The following is a 22,643-nucleotide window of genomic DNA, read 5'->3' on the forward strand; positions in this document are numbered from 1 at the left end:
CTCCCAGTCCCCTTGCGTCATGCGGCGAAGGGTGTCCTTGGTGGTCCGCACCATGCGTTCTGCTTGGCCATTGGTGGCAGGGTGGAACGGCGCCGAACGAATGTGGCGGATGGCGTTCTGCGCTGTGAAGGTTTGGAATTCTCCTGACGTAAATGCAGTCCCGTTGTCTGAGACAAGAGTGTCAGGGAGCCCGTGGGTTGCAAACAGCCTGCGTAGTACCCGGATGGCTGCGGACGTGGAAGTGGACGGTACCAGTGCAACTTCCAGGCATTTGGTGTAGGAGTCCACCACTATGAAGAATGTTTTCCCCTGGAAGGGGCCAGCGAAATCCACATGCAGGCGTGACCATGGTGCTCGGGCAGACTCCCAGGACTGGACTGGGGCCCTTGGGGGATCTGGGCGGGATTCTTGGCAGGCCTGGCAGTGTTTGACCCAGGCCTCTATGTCTCCATCGATCCCCGGCCACCACACATAACTCCTGGCCAGGGCCTTCATTCTTACTACCCCTGGATGTGAGGACCCTTTTGCGGAGGGGCTGGGGAACAACGACTCTGCTTCCCCATAACAGGCACCCCTTGTGGGCCGACAGTTCATGTTTGCGGGTTGTGTAGCCGGCGAATTCTGGCCCGGGGCTGCTGCTGGGCCATCCCCTCCACACCCAGTCCAGGACCCGGGAGATGACCCTATCTTTCTTGGAATAGTGTGCAACTTCTTGTGCCTGAATGGGGCGGTCGGGAAGCAGCTCCAGGCTCATAACCTCTTGTGCAGGTGCTGGGTCAGGGCCTGTTTCCGGTAGTGGTAGCCTGCTGAGGGCGTCCGCATGGCCCATCGCCTTCCCCGGTCGGTGAATCAGTGCATACTGGTAGCTGGCAAGGAAAATTGACCAGCTGAGGACGCGAGGAGACAGCACTTGGGGGGTCTGCTTTTCGGGGGCAAACAAGCCAAGCAACGGCTTGTGGTCAGTCACCACGGTGAAGGGCCGCCTGTACAAGAAATCATGGAATTTTTTTACTCCCTTCACGATTGCCAGACCCTCCTTGTCGATTTGCAAGTAGTTCCGCTCGGTTGCGTTGAGTGTCTGGGAAAAGTACGCCACTGGTACCTCTCTTCCATCCGGGAGTTGGTGCCCCAGGACAGCGCCAATGCCATAGGGTGAGGCGTCGCATGCTAGCACCACCGGCAGCCTCTCGTCAAAGTGTGCCAAGACTGAGTTTGAGACAAGCAAGTCCTTGACTGCCTGGAATGCGGCCTCCTGGCGCTGGCCCCACACCCAAGGGGCCCGCTTGTCCAGGAGTCTGTGTAGGGGCTCTGCTACTGCCGCCTTGTGGGGAAGGAATGGTAAAAGTCAATAGTTCCAAGAAGGCCTGAAGTTCAGTCTTGCTCTTGGGCGCTGGGGCATCACAAATGGCCCGTACCTTATCCCCGGTCGGGTGGACCCCTTCTGCGTCCACCATAAATCCCAGAAAGTCCACCTGAGGCACTCCTAGTAGACATTTTTCCCGCTTTACCTTGAGACCCGCCGTCTGGAAACGGTGCAGAACGGTGCGGAGGCGGTCCTCAACTCCTCTGGTGTGGGCCCGGCAATCAACACATCATCGAAGAAGGGGGTGACGCCAGGAATCCCTTTAAGGAGTGAGTCCATTAGATTCTAGAATATGCCTGGTGCCACACTGACACCGAATTGCAGCCGCTTTACCCTGAACGCTCCTCTGTGCGTCACAATCGTCTGTGCCTCTGCTGTGGCCTCATCTACTGGCAGCTGTTGATATGCTTGGGCCAAGTCCAGCTTGCCAAAAATTTTCGACCCAGCCAGGGTGGCAAGGACATGGCTGACCACTGGCACTGGGTATGCGTGGGCCGTGAGGGCCTTGTTTATGGTACATTTGTAGTCTGCGCAGATGCGGACCGAACCATTAGGCTTGACGGGTGTGACGATTGGGGTTTCCCAGGGGGCATTAGGCACCGGCTCCAGCACTCCTTGCTCCACAAGTCGGTCCAATTCCTCGTCTATATGGGGTTTCAAGGCGAACGGGACCCGGCGGGCCTTGAGCCTGACCGGTCGTACTGCGGGGTCAAGCTGTAGCACAATGGGGGGGCCGTATACTGTCCCAATTTCCCATCAAAAACCCCTGGAAATTCCTTGCAGATGGCGTCCACGTCCACTTGTAAGGTAGTGTGGTTCACCCCAGTGACAGCTAGCCCCAGTGGTCCAAACCATGCCAATCCCAGTAAACTAATGTAGGAGCCCTTGACCACAAGCAAGTCCAGTTGCCGCGTCCGCCCTCGGTATTGCACCCTGAAGGTCCCCACCCCCATTGTGGGGACCTTACGTTTCTGGAAGTCCCGTAGGGTGAATGGGGCCGGCCTGAGTTTGGGACCCCCAGTAGGACACAGTTTCCTTAAGGTCCTTGCCGAGATTATGGATAGAGTTGAACCCGTGTCAAGCTCCATGCGGCAAGGGCCCCCCTCTATCTGTACCTCTACATAAATTTTCTCTACGTTGGGGTGGGGCAACTGGTATACCTGGAAGTCCGTGAGCTCCGTCGAGTTGCCTTGGTGCGTTGGGCCCCGGGACCTGGGGCTCTTGGATTGGTCATCTGCTGCCTGGCGTCGGGTGGGCCGAGCCCGACACACCCGGGCGATGTGTCCCGATTTTCTGCACTGCCTGCACTCTGCGTTGCGGAAACGGCAGGTCCTCCTCTCGTGACTCTCCCTGCAGCTTGCGCAGTTCCCTCCTTCTTGTTGAGGCAGCTGTGGTCTGTGCGCTGCTTGAGTGCGCTGCTGTACTCGGTGCACCTCCTCCCTGTCGGATCCTGAGTCGTCGGTGAGGTCTTCATGGTGGACCCTCGGTTGGGATGGCAGGCTCGGCCGTGCCTCTTGCGTCGACCTCTCGGCAGCTTCCGTTGCCAGGGCCTCCTCCAGAGCGACCTGGAACGTAAGGTCCTTCTTAGCGTAGAGGCGTCGTTGCAGCTTCTCATCCTTCAGGCCACCGACGAGGTGGTCACGAAGCATGTTCTCCAGCTCTGAGAAGTTGCAGAACCGGGCGGCTTGGCGGAGAGAGGTCACAAACCCAGTTATGGTTTCCCCAGGGGCTTGCCGCTTTGCGTAGAAGGCATTTTGACGAGCCACCACTGAGGGCTGCGGCGAAAAGTGCCCCTTCAGCTGTTCCATTATTGTTTTGTATGGAACAGTAGCGACGTCTTCAGGCGCAAGGAGAGCCCTGGCGATTTCAAATGTCTCCTCTCCACAGACGCTGAAGAATATCACCCTCTTCTTGGTGTCTTCTTCGTCGGTGACCCCCTTGGCTTCTAGGAGGAAGGTGAAACGGGAGGCATATGCTTCCCAGTCTCCAGATGCTGGGTTGAATGGCGAGAAGCTGCTGTTGGCTGCCATTCTGAGTTCTTTGTGTCCCGGAGCTGAAGCCTGGATACACGGTGCGAGGCAGCGGTGCGGCAGGTGGCGGTGCTGCAGTGCTGTGTGTGGCAGTCAGCTCAGCGGGATCCCACCTTCGTCGCCAGTGAAATATACTCAGAGTCGCAAAGTGATTTCATGCTCTTTATTCAGCTCATAGTGGTGAGGAGGAATGAATGAAAGTCCCCTCACAGTATCTGCTTTATATACATTATTTACACAATAGGCTGCCCATGATTGGCTAATTCCGGAATTCTACTGTAAGCCAATCAGGTTGTGGATTCACTTCTATCTGGAGCAGGATTGGGTGGTTCCTGCCAACCAATCATACGGCTGCATTGTTCTAGGACCAATCAGACTGCTGCATTCTGAATCAGCCTGCTGCATTTTGGATCCTATTGAACTCAGTACATAACACCAGGCCTAAACCCTGATTGAAATGGATCGAGAGCTCCTGGATCTGGTCAGTGACTACCCGCCCAAGAACACTGCCTAAGAAAGGGATATTGGCAACTGGCTGGTGATTACTTAAGTTCTTAGGATCTAGGGATGGTGCCTCGAGAAGCACTCCTTTCACTGCCACCTTCAACTTGGCAGGAACCACCCCTCTCATAAAGAGACACTGACCACCCCCTGGGCCCACATAGATCTGCTCCCTGATGGATTTCATTAGCCAAGAGGGGCAAAGATCCATCCAGGCCCCAATCCAAGCTCTGGTAGATGTTCTGGAAGTGGTGAGGGAGCGGGTGGCACTGTGGTTTGAACCGGGGAGCTCCCGTTGCTTTGTCCCTGCTCCTGTCAATCTAGCAATTCAAAAGCACACCAGTGCAAGTAGATAAATAGGTACAACTGCGACAGGAAGGTAAGCGGCGTTTCCGTGAGCTCTGGTTTCCATCACGGTGTTCCGTTGCATTCCCGGAAAAGCTGTTTGTGGACAAACACTGGCTCCCTCAACGTGAGGCGAGATCCAGCGCTGCACCCCATCATTGAGGGGCAGTATTTCGATATAAGTAGGAAAATGAGAAAACCCCTAAACATTTTTTTAGGAAAAAAAGCACTGCGTCTATCTCCATCCTGGATTGCGTCCTGTCCGGTCCATTGCTCTCTGCGCGAGATCCTGCCGCCCCTCCCCCTCCGGCCACGTGCTTCTGCGCGACATCAGGAGCCACGTGCTCCCTCGCCCCTCCAGGCGACCGGCAACTACATTTCCCAGGAGGCACCGCAGCCCCGCCCCGCCGGCCGAGCCGAACCACCCGAGTGGGGCGTGCGGGGGGGGTTCCCCCTCTGAGCTTCCCCTCCGTGCCCGCCCGAGCGCCCTTTCCCCTCAAGGAACCCGAGAGGAGGCCGAGGCCCCGACCCCGCCGCGGCCCGGGAAATGCGGCGGGACGCCCGGCAGCTCGGCTTGGGGGCGCGGAGGGACGCCGCCCCCCCTCGGCCCGCGTGGTCTCGGCCGGCGCGCTCCTCGGCGCGGGGGGCGGCGGCGCGCGGCGTCAGAGGCGGCGGCGGCGGCGGGAGCAGCAGCCGGAGCCGGAGCGGAGCGGGGACGCAGGCGGCGCACGGAGGGGGGGTGAGAGCCGGGCGGGGAGAGGGGGGCGGGCCGGGGGGAGGGAGGGAGGGAGGGAGAAGTCCGCCACCGGCCCCCCAGCCCCCTCCATTTGGGGCGCGCTCCCCGCGCGGGATGGGGCTGGGCGAAGGGCTGCCGCCTTTCCCCTCCCCCCGCGCCCCCTCGGCACCTGGGAGGCCACCGCGGAACTCAGCGCCGAGGCTCTGCCACCATCGTGAGCGCGCCGCGCGCGACCTGCAGGGGGGGCAAGGGAGGGAGAGGCGCCGAGCCCTTTCGTGTCTCCGTGCCCGCCAGGCACTCGAAGCCCGCTTCCCCTGGCAGCCTAAGTGACACCTGTCAAGGATCATAGGATCGTGAAAGGTGGAGCTGGAAAGGGCCCTGAGGCTCGTGCAGGGCAGGAATCTTTCCCCCGATGTGGGACCCACAACCCTGAGATCAAGAGTCTCACGCTTTTAGGCACCTTTGGTCTTTTGCAGGCTCCTTCCTCTCCTCTCCTCCCCTCCATTTTTTTAGTCTCCAGATTATTTCTCCTCGAGCAAGGACTGTTGTTAGTACAGCTATAAGCCTGTTCCAATTTCTAAACCTAGCTTCCAAAGGTATGAGACAGAGTCTCTCTGAAGTGTGCTGAAGTTCCTCTCCAGCCATTGTCAATGCTTGGTCTGCCCCCACCCCCTAGTTTTACTGAGCTGGTGAATGGGCTGCATTGCCAGACAAAAATCTGGCTTCAAGTCTGTGTCCGCTGGTTTTCTGTTTTCCAATATGTTGCAGACTCCTGTCTGAGGGTTGGCTACCTGGACATCAAGGCAGCCTTGTGTGCTGACATTTTTTATTTCAATCATTAATGGATGTTTCATTCTCAGCTTGGGGAGGAAGGGGAGAATTGGGACAAGTAATATGGATGATCCAGACCTGCTGGCTTATATGGTTTGACCCTTTTCTATGTTTTCTGTTTCCTTGACTTGTAAGAAGGGAGCTGGTTAAGAACCTAATCTCAAGAGACTGTAACTACTTCTCTAGGGATGGGCTAAAGTGGCATAGTATCTGTAAGCAGCCTCCTGTTCTTGAAGAGCTACCTAGAGGCATTCGTATGCTAGTGCCTTTTGCATCAAATTCCATTAACTCAGACTCTGATGAGACACTAACAATGCTTGACAAAGATTTTCTCACACTGTTCCCTTTGTTAAGGAGCAAGAAGCCCAACTCGGCCTCCCTTTGGCCACTTCTCTTCCTTCCCCTGCACAAACATGCATTAACCCAGGTCATTCCCCACACAGAAATTTAGCTTTTTTCTTACTGGCAGCTGAGAATGGGTAAATACTTCTGGTCCAGCAACAGAGATTCTTGATCATCATAGACTGTCTCTAATGGTTGCTTACCCCAACTGCTGTTTGAGAGAGTTGGATAAATCCAGCTGAGAATGGAGTCTGATATTTTAGGGCAGCGGAGAGGAACCTGTGGCCCTCCAGACATTGCTGGACCTCAGTTCCCATGAGCCCCAGCCAGCCAACTAGGGCACTATCTGGTTTTCAACATTTTTAGCTGGTATATAACCAGCTAAAATCACGCTGTCTCGATATATCATGATATATATCTGCGGTGGCGAAGGGCCTTGCAGGGTCTCCCTGTGGCGGAAGAGGTTCCTGCGTATCTCCCCACAGCATCAGAGGGCCTTGCTGGGCCTCCCCATGGTGGTGGAGGGCCTTAAAATGTAAGGAAGTAGTAGATTTAATAAAAATATTAAATAAACTTCCATATACAGTGGTGGGACGCGGGTGGCGCTGTGGGTAAAACCTCAGCGCCTAGGACTTGCCGATCGCATGGTCGGCGGTTCAAATCCCCGTGGCGGGGTGCGCTCCCGTCGTTCGGTCCCAGCGCCTGCCAACCTAGCAGTTCGAAAGCACCCCCAAGTGCAAGTAGATAAATAGGGACCGCTCCAGCAGGAAGGTAAACGGCGTTTCGTGTGCTGCGCTGGCTCGCCAGATGCAGCTTGTCACACTGGCCACGTGACCCGGAAGTGTCTGCGGACAGCGCTGGCCCCCGGCCTCTTAAGTGAGATGGGTGCACAACCCTAGAGTCGGACACGACTGGCCCGTACGGGCAAGGGTACCTTTACCTTTATACAGTGGTACCTCGGGTTAAGTACTTAATTCGTTCGGGAGGTCCGTTCTTAACCTGAAACTGTTCTTAACCTGAAGCACCACTTTAGCTAATGGGGGCTGCCGCTGCTGCACGATTTCTGTTCTCATCCTGAAGCAAAGTTCTTAAGCTGAGGTACTATTTCTGGGTATGCGGAGTCTGTAACCTGAAGCGTATGTAACCTGAGGCGTATGTAACCCGAGGTACCACTGTAATATATTTAATATATTTTCAGCTAATTTAAGAGTAGTTTAAGTGATTTACTCTTCAAGTTGCATATGCTTCCCCAACTCAGAGGTCTAAGTGGGATCTGTGCATGCATAAGCCCCACTGAGTTAAACTAAACTTACTTCTACTTTCCTGGGAGTAAGCCCCATTGAATTCAGTAGGGCTTACTTGTGAGGAGGCACGCATTTGCTTTCACTGCTTACCAAAAAACACCCTCCCCATCATTTTCACACAGTACCCAACCTCCCATTTCAGCATAAGGCAGCCACCTAAATCTTCTCCCCTCCATCCCCCCCCAAGGCCCCCAAAAAGCTCTCATCCCACCAATATCTCCCCTTTTTATCAAAGGGAGGGAGAGAGGGGAAGCAAGCAAAAAGAATAGTGTCAGGGGTTCAGGAGCAGAGACGCAGAGAAGGGAGGAAGCAGAGAGCGAGGGGGAGGAATCCGAAGGGAAAATGAGTGATGATGACGACCCGAGATCTCCAAGCCTAAGCAGTGAGTCAGAGGACTCCCAAAAGGGAGCCCCAGTGAGCAGAGCAAGGGGGGGATCCGGGGGGACACCCCAGGAGGAAGGGAACAGAGGAGATTCAGAGAGTAGCAGCTGGAAGTCGGGACCCACGCTCATAACTGAGGGCGGCAGCAGCTGGAAGTCGGGACCCACGCTCAAGACTGAGAGCAGCAGGGAGGAAGGTAGCCAGGCATCGGGTTCCGGAGGCTGTCAGCAGGAGGGAGGGCACGAGTCAGGGGTGGTCACGCCCTCCTCAGAGAGCGAGGCAACGGTTAAGAGGAAAGTAGAGAGTTGGGCGCGCGCGCCAAGTTCAAATGCAGCGGAAGCTGGAGCAGTAAGCAGCCCGGAGAGTGAGCCAGGTCCCAAAGCCCGCCGCAAGGAGGCAGAAGGATCAGGGGGGTCAGCGTCAGAGGAGAGTAGAAGGGAGGAGGCCCAGGGGGGCAGAAGGACCCAGAGACGTAGGGAGAGGCGAAGGAGGTGGAGCAAGGCTAGGGTATTAAGCTGGTGTGCAAGAGGCGGGGACTCAGACGGGTCTTCGCCGACCTAGGGCAGAAGGTGTAGAGCTGCACGCTGCAGTTCGGAAATGAAACCTGTAACTTAATAAAGACTCTTATAAAGTGAACGCTGGCGGACTTGGTCCTATGTGAGCTGGGACTGGGTGGCAGCTCTGACAGTAAGACCCGTCTCACAAAAGCTTCGGACACCTGATATCTCGCAGCGGAGAGAGAGGCAGCTGGAGGAGGGGATCGGTGTTTGGGAGCAAGCTCACGACGGTTAGCAGAGATGACGGAAGCAGAGACAGTTGCAGCGCTGCAACAGGCAGTTACCCAATTGAACGCGGAGGTACTGGCATCCAAGAAGAGGGAGGAGGATGCGGCAGCCGCCTACAGAGATCTCCACGCCAGGTTTGAAGCATGGGTTAAACACGGGCAGCCAGGACCCAGACCGGAGGGGGTTGGGTTGGCACGGAGAGCAGGAGGGCTTGTGGCTCACTTCGATGGGAATTTACAACAGTACCCCAATTTTCGAGCAGACGTAATGTGCGCACTGCAACTGCTGGCAAAAGACTTTAGAGATGAGGAAGAGAAAGTGGGGTTCATACTATCCCATTTGCATGGGGATGCTAAAGCGTGGCTACGCAATTTGTGGAGGGATAAAGATCCGGCGCTTCAGAATGCAGATGCCTTTATCAAAGCGATGGATGCGTGTTTTTTGTCTACTATTGATGTGGATCTTGCCCGACGGGAGATTCATGGACTAAAACAAGGGAGGGCAAGCGTCCGGCAGTACCACGCCCGCTTTTTTGCGCTGGTCAGTGCCTTAGAGTGGGACCGGGATTCGCCCCCTGTCAGAGACCTGTTCTGGGAGGGTCTAAGCTCTGCGGTCAAGGATGAGATTGCAAGGGGGGAGAGGCCCCGAAGCACGCAGGAGGTGGTCCAAAGGGCGCTGACTGTGGGGGTGAGGCTGGAAGAACGTCCATGGTGCAGAGATGAAGGACGTGGAGGGCGCGAAGCAGCGAGAAGTTTCTCTTTCATTCCAAGAGAAGCAGCGCGTGCGCAATCCACACCTCCGCCTGGAGGGGGAGGGGAACCGATGGAGGTTGGAGGTGCAAGGGCTCAGTCAGCAGCCAGAGCCCAAGCACCGACAGCAGTGAAAGCGAAGCCTCCTAGAGGGAACAGGAAGTGTTACATCTGCGAGGATCCAGGCCATTTGGCGAAAGAGTGTCCCCGGAGGCTCCACAAGCACACTGCAGCCTCAGCAATGGTGACTGCAGCAACGCAGCAAGGAGAACCACAGCAGGGAAACGACGATGTCTGGCTGGAGACAGAGGCACTGGGGCCCAGCCAGACGCATCAGTGAAGCAGTCCCCAGCGATCTTGCAACCCACGGACCCCCTCCCACCCAAACCAGTAGTGCAGCTCACAGCATCTCTCCAGCTACCCGATGGCGTCACTATCGAAGTGCCGCTTTCTGTGGATTCTGGAAGCAACGCAGACTTTATAGCGCAGGATTTTGTGGAGCAGCACGCTATACAGCTACTGCCTGCCACTCTGCCCCTGCAAGTCGTCACAGTGGATGGCAGAGAGTTGCTAGGGGGGCAGGTGGTGAAGCAAACGCCACCGATGGTGATGCGCCTTGGCAACCACAGGGAAGTCATCAGTTTTAATGTCACCCAACTGTCGGACACGCCCATTGTGTTGGGCATGAGTTGGCTGGACAGGCACAGTCCGACACTGGCTTGGTACCAGAGACAGCTGATCTTCGGCTCCTCTTATTGCGCAGAACACTGCATCCTGCCCAGACAGGAGGGAGAGGAGGAGGAATCACAACTGCAGTTGGGAACGTTGCAAGCAGTCCCCCACAAATACGCAGACTTTCTGGAGGTCTTCTGCGAGAAAGAGGCTGACAAGCTACCACCGCACAGGCAATATGACTGCAAGATTGACCTCCTACCAGGGGCGACGCTGCCGAAAGGGAAGCTGTATTCCATGTCTGAGGACGAATTGCAGGAACTCAAACAGTTCATAGATCACAATTTGCAGCGCGGTTTCATCCGGGAGTCCAGGGCAGTAGGGGGCAGTCCTGTTTTCTTCGTGAAGAAGAAAGACACGCCCCAAAAAAGACTGGTGGTGGATTTTCGCCTCTTAAACAAGATGACCAAGCCTTCTGATTTCCCCATGCCCAGGATTGACGACCTACTAGCGACGGTGCGCAAGGGACGCGTGTTCACCAAGTTGGACCTGCGAGGTGCGTACAATCTCATCCGCATGCGGGAGGGCGATGAGTGGAAGACAGCCATGTTCACGCCTCTGGGCACCTACGAATACAGAGTGATGCCGTTTGGATTGCAAAACGGTTCTCACTGTTTCCAAGCTTTCATGCATCATGTGTTGGCGGGACTCCTTTACAAGAAGTGCGTCTGCTTTCTGGATGACATCCTGATATTCTCCGAATCGCAGCAAGCCCATGACCAAGATGTTCGGGAGGTGCTGAAGAGGCTGCAGCAGCATAGACTGTACGCCAAACTGGAGAAGTGCCAGTTCGACACGACGGAGGTGGATTTCTTGGGTTACAAGTTGTCGGACAAGGGGCTAGCCATGGACAGCGCCAAGGTTCGTGCGGTGTTGGATTGGAAGAGCCCGCGCAACCGGAAGGAGGTCCAGCGGTTTGTCGGCTTCGCCAACTTCTATCGCAAGTTTATCAAGGGGTTCGCGATGCAGACGGCGGCCATTACGGACACGCTAAGCTCCAAGAAAAAGAAATTCATCTGGACGGAGCAGGCGGAGCAGTCCTTTCAAGCACTCAAGCGTCTCTTCGCGTCGGAAGAGCAACTGCTGCATATCGACCCCAGCAGACCGATGCGGGTAGAGACAGACGCGTCCGATAGAGCAGTGGGAGCTGTCCTGCTGCAAAGGGACCCACAGGGGGTCTGGAGGCCGGGAGCGTTCTACTCCAGAAAGCTCAGCAAGTCGGAGCAGAACTACACCATCTGGGACAGGGAGTTGCTGGCCATTCATGCAGCTTTCAAGGCGTGGAGGCACTTCCTGATCGGCGCCAAGCACACGGTGCAGGTCTGCACGGATCACAAGAATCTGGAGCACTGGCGCACGGCTCAGTTCCTGAACCAGAGGCAGATACGTTGGGCGGAGTTCTTTGCTGACTTCAATTTCCGAATAGAGTACGTCCCAGGCGACACCAACGTCATGGCGGATGCACTGTCCCGCAAACCGCAATACCTCGAAGAGGCGACGCCAGCGGCAGCCATGCACATCTTCGCGCCAACAGCGTGGGCGTGCGCTTCAGCCACAGTAGACCTGGATGCGGTGCGGCGGGCGTTGCAGGACGACTCCTTCGCGCAGGCGAAGATGGCAGAGGTGCACAAGGGCACGGCGAAGGGCGACGAGTTCCAGATACGAGACGGCTTGCTCTTACGTAAAGGGGCCATCTACGTGCCGGGAGACGAACTTCGCGCCAGGGTACTGCAGCAGCTGCACGACGCACCCACGGCCGGGCACTTTGGCACGGAAAAAACGGTGGAATTAGTCGCAAGGGACTTTTGGTGGCCCAGACTGAGAGGGGAAGTCGCGGACTACGTTGCGAGGTGCGACACCTGCCAGAGGGCCAAACCGGTGCACAAACCACCGGCGGGACTGCTGGAACCGCTGCAAACGCCGTTTGAACCGTGGGAGAGGGTGGCCCTGGACTTTGTTACGGATCTACCCAGCTCGAGAGGCAAGACAGCTGTACTAGTGGTGGTGGACTTGTTCACCAAGATGGCACATTTCATTCCGTGTGCGAAGGTGGCCACGGCGGAACAAACCGCCAAACTGTTCATAGATCACGTGTTCAAAGTGCATGGTCTGCCGCGGTCTATCCTGTCCGACCGCGGGCGCCAGTTCGTCTCGAATTTCTGGCAGAAGCTGATGAGTTTTCTAAATGTCAAGGTCGATCTGGCATCAGCAAGACACCCGCAGACCAACGGGCAAGCAGAGAGGGTCAATGCCATCATGCAGCAGTACCTGAGATGCTATGCCAATCAACAACCTGCGACCTGGGTGGATTACCTGCCGCTCGCCGAGTTCGCTTACAACAACACGAAGCACGTGTCCACAGGGGTGACGCCGTTCTTCGCCAACAATGGGAGGAATCCCAGAACCTTCCCGGGACGGGAGAGAGTGGGGGACGGAGAACCACAGACGGCGGACGCGTTCGCGTCAGAGTTGCAGGCGGTACACGATCAACTCAGACGGCAGCTGGAGCTAGCTAAGCACGCCTACAAGGTGCAAGCTGACAAGCACAGGCGGGTTGGCGAAGAGATCCAAGTGGGAGACTGGGTCTGGTTGGCAGCCCACGCAGTGCCGACCAGGTCACTAGCCAAGAAGAAGTTGGGGCACAAGCAAATTGGTCCGTACCAAGTCGAAGCACAGATCAACCCGGTAGCCTTCCGACTGGTGCTGCCGGAGGGTTCCAGAATGCATCCGGTGTTCCACAGGTCGGTGCTCACTCCCTACAAGGCACCTCACAGATTCCAGGAGCCAGGGACGGCACCGAGTCCGTTCCGGGAGCGGACGGAGACGCGAGGGGTGACGCAGCAAGACCCCATCAACGAGGTCACGGAGATTTTGGACTCCAGATGGGGGGAAGAGGGAGTCGAATACCTCCTAGCCAGAGAGGGCACCCGGGCCAGCGCCAATAGCTGGGTGCCAGACTACGCTTTGGAGGAACCCCTGCTCAAGGACGAGTTTCATGCCCTTTTCCCACACAGACCCATGCCAGCGAGCTTCTTCGACGACTGGCTGTTCACGCCCACACTTTCTTCCAGCACGTTCCATGGATTCGACTCGGACGGGGAACCCGCGCTGAGCACCCGTTCCCCAGAAGGATCGCCGGCGGGTTCGGCGTCAGACACCTCGTATTGGTGGGACGATCGACCGGAGGAGCAATGGCGCCGGAAGTGGCTGGAGATGCCAGGTCGAGCGACCGACGCAGAGACTGACATGGACGTGTACGGGGAGGACCTTGGGTTCGAGCACGGCGGTACAGAGATGGAAGCGGAACAGGTCAACGTCGGCGACCGCGAGGAGGAAGACTCGGAGGTCTTCAGTTGGCGGCCAACCACGGGGAGCGAACTGTATCCGGCATTCCCTCCCGTGATGATGGAGCACCCAGCACCCACACCTGAAAGCGGGGAGGGGGGAAGGGGGGGCTTCGAGGGGGGGATGGATGTCAGGGGTTCAGGAGCAGAGACGCAGAGAAGGGAGGAAGCAGAGAGCGAGGGGGAGGAATCCGAAGGGAAAATGAGTGATGATGACGACCCGAGATCTCCAAGCCTAAGCAGTGAGTCAGAGGACTCCCAAAAGGGAGCCCCAGTGAGCAGAGCAAGGGGGGGATCCGGGGGGACACCCCAGGAGGAAGGGAACAGAGGAGATTCAGAGAGTAGCAGCTGGAAGTCGGGACCCACGCTCATAACTGAGGGCGGCAGCAGCTGGAAGTCGGGACCCACGCTCAAGACTGAGAGCAGCAGGGAGGAAGGTAGCCAGGCATCGGGTTCCGGAGGCTGTCAGCAGGAGGGAGGGCACGAGTCAGGGGTGGTCACGCCCTCCTCAGAGAGCGAGGCAACGGTTAAGAGGAAAGTAGAGAGTTGGGCGCGCGCGCCAAGTTCAAATGCAGCGGAAGCTGGAGCAGTAAGCAGCCCGGAGAGTGAGCCAGGTCCCAAAGCCCGCCGCAAGGAGGCAGAAGGATCAGGGGGGTCAGCGTCAGAGGAGAGTAGAAGGGAGGAGGCCCAGGGGGGCAGAAGGACCCAGAGACGTAGGGAGAGGCGAAGGAGGTGGAGCAAGGCTAGGGTATTAAGCTGGTGTGCAAGAGGCGGGGACTCAGACGGGTCTTCGCCGACCTAGGGCAGAAGGTGTAGAGCTGCACGCTGCAGTTCGGAAATGAAACCTGTAACTTAATAAAGACTCTTATAAAGTGAACGCTGGCGGACTTGGTCCTATGTGAGCTGGGACTGGGTGGCAGCTCTGACAAATAGTCTCTTTTAAATTTAAAAAACACCCTTTTTAATATGGAAGAAAGCTATTTAGGGGGAACCAACAACATAAACACTACCAGAAAATAAAAATAGAAGCTCTTCCCCCCTAGATTTTTCAAGGTGGGGGTGAGTGTGAGGAAGAAAGAAGTGCTTTGTTTGTTTATCTGTGGGGGTCCCTCCTGGATTGTTAGCAGGCTCTGCATAATTACTCGAGCTCCAAGTGGAAAGCCACTCCCTGGAAAAGACCCTGATGTTGGGAAAGATGGAGGGCACAAGGAGAAGGGGACGACAGAGAATGAGATGGTTGGATGGTGTTCTTGAAGCTACTAGCATGAGTTTGATCAAACTGCGGGAGGCAGTGGAGGACAGAAGTGCCTGGCGTGCTCTGGTCCATGGGGTCACGAAGAGTCGGACACGACTAAACAACAACAACAACAAGTGGAAAGCCACCAGCTAAGCTGAAAGAGTTTGCTGCTTTGTGTGAGGGCTTGTCTACTTTTCTTACAGGGGGAGGGAGGGAGCAAATTATCTGCAAAGCTGAGCTACCCCCTGGGAAGCTGTTAAGTCTCCACCTTTTGTTCACTGGTGTATTGCCTTGTTGAAACACTTATCAAGATGTCATTTGCTCAGCCCTCCAGCCAACAAGGCCAATGGTCAGGGGTGATGGGAATTGTAGTCCACAACCTCTGGAGGGCCACAGGTTCCCTATCCCTGCTTTAGAAAGTACAGTGCTGATGGCAACTGCAGAGATGAATGGGAGCAGCGCAAGAGCACCGCCGAGGCTTGACTAGCTGCTGGCAGAACAGTGTGGGATTTAACAGACCTCTGGTTTGATCCAGCAGAGCTGTTTTTCTGTTCTTAAGCCGCTTCCCATCTGGAAATATTTTCCTATGGCTGCATTTCAAGCAGCAGGTAATATGGATGAGGATAACGAGCATTGTTCACATGTACCCTACGGAGAGTGTGTCAAAGTCCATCCTTCTTGGTTTACCCTGCTCTTTCCCAACATGTCATGTCAGTTGGATTGCTTTGTCTTTGTAGCAAACCAGGCTCTAGTCCGTTGCCTTAAGCGTCTGAAGGCACCTGCCTGTGGAGAGGCAGCTGGCACAGCTCATGGCAGTGTGGCTCATGGTGTAGGGAAGGAAAGAGCCACATCGCTGTGGTGTTGAGCAATCTCAAGGAAACCCCTCCGGCTAGCTGAAGAATCCTGGGGAAAGATGGCAGAAAGGAAGCCTGGGACTGTTTACTAAGACTGCCCCCCCCCCCCAGGCAGATAATGTACTCCCATAGGTTAAATGTGCATGAAGGCTAAAGACATAAGAGGTTTCCTCCTCTGAGCAACTCATTATTGTTATTCATTACATTGGTCTTTGGTCATTAGGACCTCACAGCAGAAAAAACTGTGTCAGCAGAGTAGCCAGAAAGGTGCTGGGTTTCTATAAGGCTGGAACCAGACAGTTCAGCCTCTCAGACCCAGTGGGCTGCAAGAGGACTTTGACACAGAAGCCGCAGACCACACACTGAATTAAATTTCCATATCATAAATTAATGTGTTTGCAATATAATTAATATTCTTTAATATACACAATAGATTGAGTCTCTTGTGAAGCCAGTAAATAAATGCAGCCCATGAGAAGGAGGAGGAGGGGGCACGGGATGGGGGGCAACAGGGGCAACAGCTGCCTCATCCTCCTCACTTGCCTGCTGGTTGCCCACAGCTGCCACCATTTATCCCACTTGCTCCCCCCCCCCCCCGTACACCACACACACAGCCTCTTCAGGCTGGTTATTAACTAAGGAGGGGCAGGGATCTGTAGAGCTGGAAGGGGACTCCTGAGCGTCATCTAGCCAGACCCCCTGCAATCCCTGGCAGGCAGCCAGAAGCAGAGCCTCCCTGCCCGAGGCAGCCCAACCGCCCTCAGAGCCCCCTCCAAGGCCCCCTGCATGTCGCCACACACCGTGTCTCTGCTGGGCCCAGGCTGCATCACAGCCTCCCTCTGGCCCTGCGGCTCCACTGCCATGGCCGCTTCCCTCAGCCCACCCCTTGGGAGAGGGCCCAAGAAGCAAGCAAGCAGGGAGAAGAGAAAGCTTCCTTCTCCACATTGGGTAAGGGCTGCCTGAAAAGGCCTTGTGGGCCACAGGGTGGACCACCAGCTCCCAAAGCAGTGGGCAGGCATCATCTGTGTGACTTCAGGGTAGCCCTCTGGGTTTCCTGCTGTTCCGGGTTCCCCAAGTGAGTCATGGCCAGGCAAGGAGGTGCTTTGGGAGTCTTCTGCACCTGGGAGCTCTTTACATTCCGAATCCAGGAGCATCCTCATGGCATATGAAACGTTCATACAGTTTGAAACATGGGGGGAAACTGGTTTTTTCCCACTTGAGATGTCTGCCTTTCCTTCATCCATCCATCCACCCTTTCAATTATTTTTGTAAATTAAAATTATGTAAAAAGAAATATATGCTATTGTCAGAGCTGCTACCAGGTCCCAGCTCACATAGGACCACGCCACACAGCGTCCACTTTAAAAGAGTCTTTATTGAGTTACAGGTTTCATTTCCGAACTGCAGCGTGCAGCTCTACACCTTCTGCTCTAGGTCGGCGAAGACCCGTCTGAGTCCCCGCCTCTTGCACACCAGCTTAATACCCTAGCCTTGCTCCACCTCCTTCGCCTCTCCCTACGTCTCTGGGTCCTTCTGCCCCCCTGGGCCTCCTCCCTTCTACTCTCCTCTGACGCTGACCCCCCTGGTCCTTCTGCCTCCTTGCGGCGGGCTTTAGGACCTGGCTCACTCTCCGGGCTGCTTACTGCTCCAGCTTCCGCTGCATTTGAACTTGGCGCGCGCGCCCAACTCTCTACTTTCCTCTTAACCGTTGCCTCGCTCTCTGAGGAGGGCGTGACCACCCCTGACTCGTGCCCTCCCTCCTGCTGACAGCCTCCGGAACCCGATGCCTGGCTACCTTCCTCCCTGCTGCTCTCAGTCTTGAGCGTGGGTCCCGACTTCCAGCTGCTGCCGCCCTCAGTTATGAGCGTGGGTCCCGACTTCCAGCTGCTGCTCTCTGAATCTCCTCTGTTCCCTTCCTCCTGGGGTGTCCCCCCGGATCCCCCCCTTGCTCTGCTCACTGGGGCTCCCTTTTGGGAGTCCTCTGACTCACTGCTTAGGCTTGGAGATCTCGGGTCGTCATCATCACTCATTCTCCCTTCGGCTTCCTCCCCCTCGCTCTCTGTTTCCACCCTTCTCTGCGTCTCTGCTTCTGAACCCCTGACATCCATCCCCCCCTCGAAGCCCCCCCTTCCCCCCTCCCCGCTGTCAGGTGTGGGTGCTGGGCGCTCCATCATCATGGGAGGGAATGCTGGATACAGGTCGCTCCCCGTGGGTGGCCGCCAACTGAAGACCTCCGAGTCTTCCCCCTCGCGGTCGTCGACGTTGACTTGTTGCTCTTCCATCTCTGTACCGCCGTGCTCGAACCCGAGGTCCTCCCCGAACACGTCCATGTCAGTCTCTGCGTCGGTCGCTCGACCTGGCATCTCCAGCCACTTCCTGCGCCATCGCTCCTCTGGTCGATCGTCCCACCAATACGAGTTGCCTGATGCCGAACCTGCCGGTGAACCTTCTGGGGAACGGGTGCTCCGTGCGGGTTCCCCTTCTGAGTCGAATCCATGGAACGTGCTGGAAGAAAGTGTGGGTGTGAACAACCAGTCGTCGAAGAAGCTCGCTGGCATGGGTTTGTGTGGGAAGAGGGCATGAAACTCGTCCTTGAGCAGGGGTTCCTCCAAAGCGTAGTCTGGTACCCAGCTATTGGCGCTGGCCCGGGTGCCCTCTCTGGCTAAGAGGTATTCGACTCCCTCTTCCCCCCATCTGGAGTCCAAAATCTCCGTGACCTCGTTGATGTGGTCCTGGTGCTTCACCTCCCGCGTCTCCTTCCGTTCCCGGAGCGGACTTGGCGCCGTCCCTGGCTCCTGGAACCTGTGAGGTGCCTTGTAGGGAGTGAGCACCGACCTGTGGAACACCGGATGCATTCTGGAACCCTCCGGCAGCGCCAGTCGGAAGGCTACCGGGTTGATCTGCGCTTCGACTTGGTACGGACCGATCTGCTTGTGCCCCAACTTCTTCTTGGCAAGCGACCTGGTCGGCACTGCGTGGGCTGCCAACCAGACCCAGTCTCCCACTTGGATCACTTCGCCAACCCGCCTGTGCTTGTCAGCTTGCACCTTGTAGGCGTGCTTAGCTAGCTCCAGCTGCCGTCTGAGTTGATCGTGGACCGCCTGCAGCTCTGACGCGAACGCGTCCGCCGTCTGTGGTTCTCCTTCCCCCACTCTCTCCAGTCCCGGGAAGGTTCTGGGATTCCTCCCATTGTTGGCAAAGAACGGCGTCACTCCTGTGGACACGTGCTTCGTGTTGTTGTAAGCGAACTCGGCTAGCGGCAGGTAATCCACCCACGTCGCAGGCTGTTGATTGGCATAGCATCTCAGGTACTGCTGCATGATGGCATTGACCCTCTCTGCTTGCCCGTTGGTCTGCGGGTGTCTTGCTGATGCCAGATTGACCTTGACATTTAGAAAACCCATCAGCTTCTGCCAGAAAGACGAGATGAACTGGCGTCCGCGGTCGGACAGGATAGACCGTGGCAGGCCATGCACTTTGAACACGTGATCTATGAACAGTTTGGCGGTTTGTTCCGCCGTGGCCACCTTCGCACACGGAATGAAATGTGCCATCTTGGTGAACAAGTCCACCACCACTAGCACAGCTGTCTTGCCTCTCGAGTTGGGTAAATCCGTCACAAAGTCCAGGGCCACCCTCTCCCACGGTTCAAACGGTGTTTGCAGCGGTTCTAACAGTCCCGCCGGTGGTCTGTGTACCGGCTTGGCCCTCTGGCAGGTGTCGCACCTCGCGACGTAGTCCGCGACCTCTCCTCTCAGCCTGGGCCACCAGAAGTCTCTCGCGACTAATTCCATCGTTTTCTCTGTGCCAAAGTGACCGGCCGTGGGTGCGTCGTGCAACTGTTGCAGTACCTTGGCGCGAAGGTCGTCTCCTGGTACATAGACAGCCCCTTTGCGTAGGAGCAAGCCGTCCCGCACCTGGAACTCGCCCGTGGTAGCCGTGCCTCTGAGCAGTTCCGCCATCTTGTCTTGCGCGAATGAGTCGTCCCGCAATGCACGTCGCACCGCATCCAGGTCTACTGTAGCTGAGGCACACGCCCACGCCGTCGGTGCGAAGATGTGCATGGCCGCCGCTGGCGTCACCTCTTCTAGGTATTGCGGTTTTCGGGACAGTGCATCCGCCATGATGTTGGTGTCGCCTGGGACGTACTCTATTCGGAAATTGAAGTCAGCAAAGAACTCCGCCCAACGTATCTGCCTCTGGTTCAGGAACTGAGCCGTGCGCCAGTGCTCCAGATTCTTGTGGTCCGTGCAGACCTGCACCGTGTGCTTGGCGCCGATTAGGAAGTGCCTCCACGCCTTGAAAGCTGCATGAATGGCCAGCAACTCCCTGTCCCAGATGGTGTAGTTCTGCTCCGACTTGCTGAGCTTTCTGGAGTAGAACGCTCCCGGCCGCCACACCCCCTGCGGGTCTCGCTGCAGCAGGACAGCTCCCACGGCTCTGTCTGACGCGTCTGTCTCTACCCTCAACGGTTTACTGGGGTCGATATGCAGCAGTTGCTTCTCCGATGCGAAGAGATGCTTGAGCGCTTGAAAGGACTGTTCCGCCTGCTCCGTCCAGATGAATTTCTTTTTTTTGGAGCTGAGCGTGTCCGTAATTGCTGCCGTCTGCATCGCGAACCCCTTGATAAACTTGCGATAGAAGTTGGCGAAGCCGACAAACCGCTGGACCTCCTTCCGGTTGCGCGGGCTTTTCCAATCCAATACCGCACGAACCTTGGTGCTGTCCATGGCTATCCCCTTGTCCGACAACTTGTATCCCAGGAAATCCACCTCCGTCGTGTCGAACTGGCACTTCTCCAGCTTGGCGTACAGTCTATGTTGTTGCAACCTGCTGAGCACCTCCCTCACGTCTCGGTCGTGAGCTTGCTGCGAGTCAGAGAAAATCAGGATGTCATCCAGGAAGCAGACGCATGTCTTGTAGAGGAGTCCCTCCAACACGTGATGCATAAAAGCTTGAAAACAGTGAGAGCCATTTTGTAATCCAAAGGGCATAACTCTGTATTCGTAGGTGCCCAGCGGTGTGAACATGGCCGTCTTCCACTCATCGCCCTCCCGCATGCGGATGAGATTGTACGCCCCTCGCAGGTCCAACTTGGTGAACACGCGTCCCTTGCGCACCGTCGCGAGGAGGTCGTCAATCCTGGGCATGGGGTAATCAGACGGTTTGGTCATCTGGTTCAAAAGGCGGTAGTCCACAACTAGTCTTTTTTGGGGCGTGTCTTTCTTTTTCACGAAGAAAACGGGACTGCCCCCCACTGCCTTGGACTCTCTGATGAAGCCACGCTCCAGATTATGCTCGATGAACTGTTTGAGTTCCTGCATTTCATCTTCAGACATGGAGTATAGCCGCCCCTTCGGCAGCGTCGCCCCCGGTAGGAGGTCAATCTTGCAGTCATATGGCCGGTGAGGGGGTAGCTTGTCCGCCTCCTTCTCGCAGAAGACCTCCAAAAAGCTCGCGTATTTGTGGGGGACCGCTTGCAACGTTCCCAACTGCAGTTGTGATTCCTCCTCCTCTCCCTCCCGTCGGGGCAGGATGCAGTGTTCTGCGCAATAAGAGGAGCCGAAGATCAGTTGTCTCTGGTACCAAGCCAGTGTCGGACTGTGCCTGTCCAGCCAACTCATGCCCAACACAATGGGCGTGTCCGACAGTTGGGTGACATTAAAACTGATGACTTCCCTGTGGTTGCCAAGGCGCATCACCATCGGTGGCGTCTGCTTCACCACCTGCCCCCCTAGCAACTCTCTGCCATCCACTGTGACGACTTGCAGGGGCAGAGTGGCAGGCAATAGCTGTATAGCGTGCTGCTCCACAAAGCTCTGCGCTATAAAGTCTGCGTTGCTTCCAGAATCCACAGAAAGCGGCACTTCGATAGTGACGCCGTCGGGTAGCTGGAGAGATGCTGTGAGCTGCACTACTGGTTTGGGTGGGAGGGGATCCGTGGGTTGCAAGATTGCTGGGGACTGCTTCACAGATGCGTCTGGCTGGGCCCCAGTGCCTCCGTCTCCAGCCAGACATCGTCGTTTCCCTGCTGTGGTTCTCCTTGCTGCGTTGCTGCAGTCACCATTGCTGAGGCTGCAGTGTGCTTGTGGAGCCTCCGGGGACACTCCTTCGCCAAATGGCCTGGATCCTCGCAGATGTAACACTTCCTGTTCCCTCTAGGAGGCTTCGCTTTCACTGCTGCCGGTGCTAGGGCTCTGGCTGCTGACTGAGCCCTTGCACCTCCAACCTCCATCGGTTCCCCTCCCCCTCCTGGCGGAGGTGTGGATTGCGCACGCGCTGCTTCCCTCGGAACGAAAGAGAAACTTCTCGCTGCTTCGCGCCCTCCACGTCCTTCATCTCTGCACCATGGACGTTCTTCCAGCCTCACCCCCACAGTCAGCGCCCTTTGGACCACCTCCTGCGTGCTTCGGGGCCTCTCCCCCCTTGCAATTTCATCCTTAACCGCTGAACTTAGACCCTCCCAGAAGAGGTCTCTGATAGGGGGCGAATCCCGATCCCATTCTAAAGCACTGACCAGCGCAAAAAATCGGGCGTGATACTGCCGGACGCTCGCCCTCCCTTGTTTTAGTCCATGAATCTCCCGTCTGGCAAGATCCACATCAATAGTAGACAAAAAACACGCATCCATCGCTTTGATAAAGGCATCTGCATTCTGAAGCGCCGGATCTTTATCCCTCCACAAATTGCGCAGCCAGGCTTTGGCATCCCCATGCAAATGGGACAATATGAACCCCACCTTCTCTTCCTCATCTCTGAAGTCTTTTGCCAGCAGTTGCAGTGCGCACATTACGTCTGCTCTAAAATTAGGGTACTGTTGCAAAGTCCCATCGAAGTGAGCCACAAGCCCTCCTGCTCTCCGTGCCAATCCCACGCCCTCCGGTCTGGGTCCCGGTTGCCCTTGCTTAACAAGCATTTCAAACCTGGCGTGTAGGTCTCTGTAGGCGGCTGTAGTCTCCTCCTCCCGTTTCTTGGAAGCCAATACCTCTGAGGACAACTGGGTCACTGCCTCTTGCAGCGCGGAGATCCTCTGTTCTTCCGTCATCTTGCTAACCTTTGTGAGCTCGCTTACAGACACCCCTCTTCCTCCCCTAGCGGCTTCTGCTCCC

General features: G+C 56.4%; 2 protein-coding genes across 2 annotated transcripts in view; one reads left to right on the top strand and one right to left on the bottom strand.

Moving 5' to 3' along the window:
* Nucleotides 1-1,562: 1,562 nt before the first annotated feature.
* Nucleotides 1,563-3,171, bottom strand: LOC309522409 (uncharacterized protein; the record flags this gene model as incomplete). Its single annotated transcript, XM_082205638.1, has 2 exons — nucleotides 1,563-1,623; nucleotides 2,524-3,171. The coding sequence occupies 2 exons, from the start codon at nucleotides 3,169-3,171 to the stop codon at nucleotides 1,585-1,587; spliced, it is 687 nt and encodes a 228-aa protein (XP_082061764.1). The 3' UTR covers nucleotides 1,563-1,584.
* A 1,741-nt stretch (nucleotides 3,172-4,912) lies between these two features.
* The window catches only part of UBA1 (ubiquitin like modifier activating enzyme 1), a 66,916-nt gene continuing 49,185 nt past the window's right edge, over nucleotides 4,913-22,643 (top strand). The window contains exon 1 of the mRNA XM_082205789.1: nucleotides 4,913-4,978. The gene's annotated coding sequence lies outside the window, so the exon portion shown is untranslated. The remainder of the gene's footprint in view (nucleotides 4,979-22,643) is intronic.

The sequence above is a fragment of the Podarcis vaucheri genome (assembly GCF_965113315.1).
Source record: "Podarcis vaucheri genome assembly, chromosome: 17".
Classification (NCBI taxonomy): Eukaryota; Metazoa; Chordata; class Lepidosauria; order Squamata; family Lacertidae; genus Podarcis; species Podarcis vaucheri.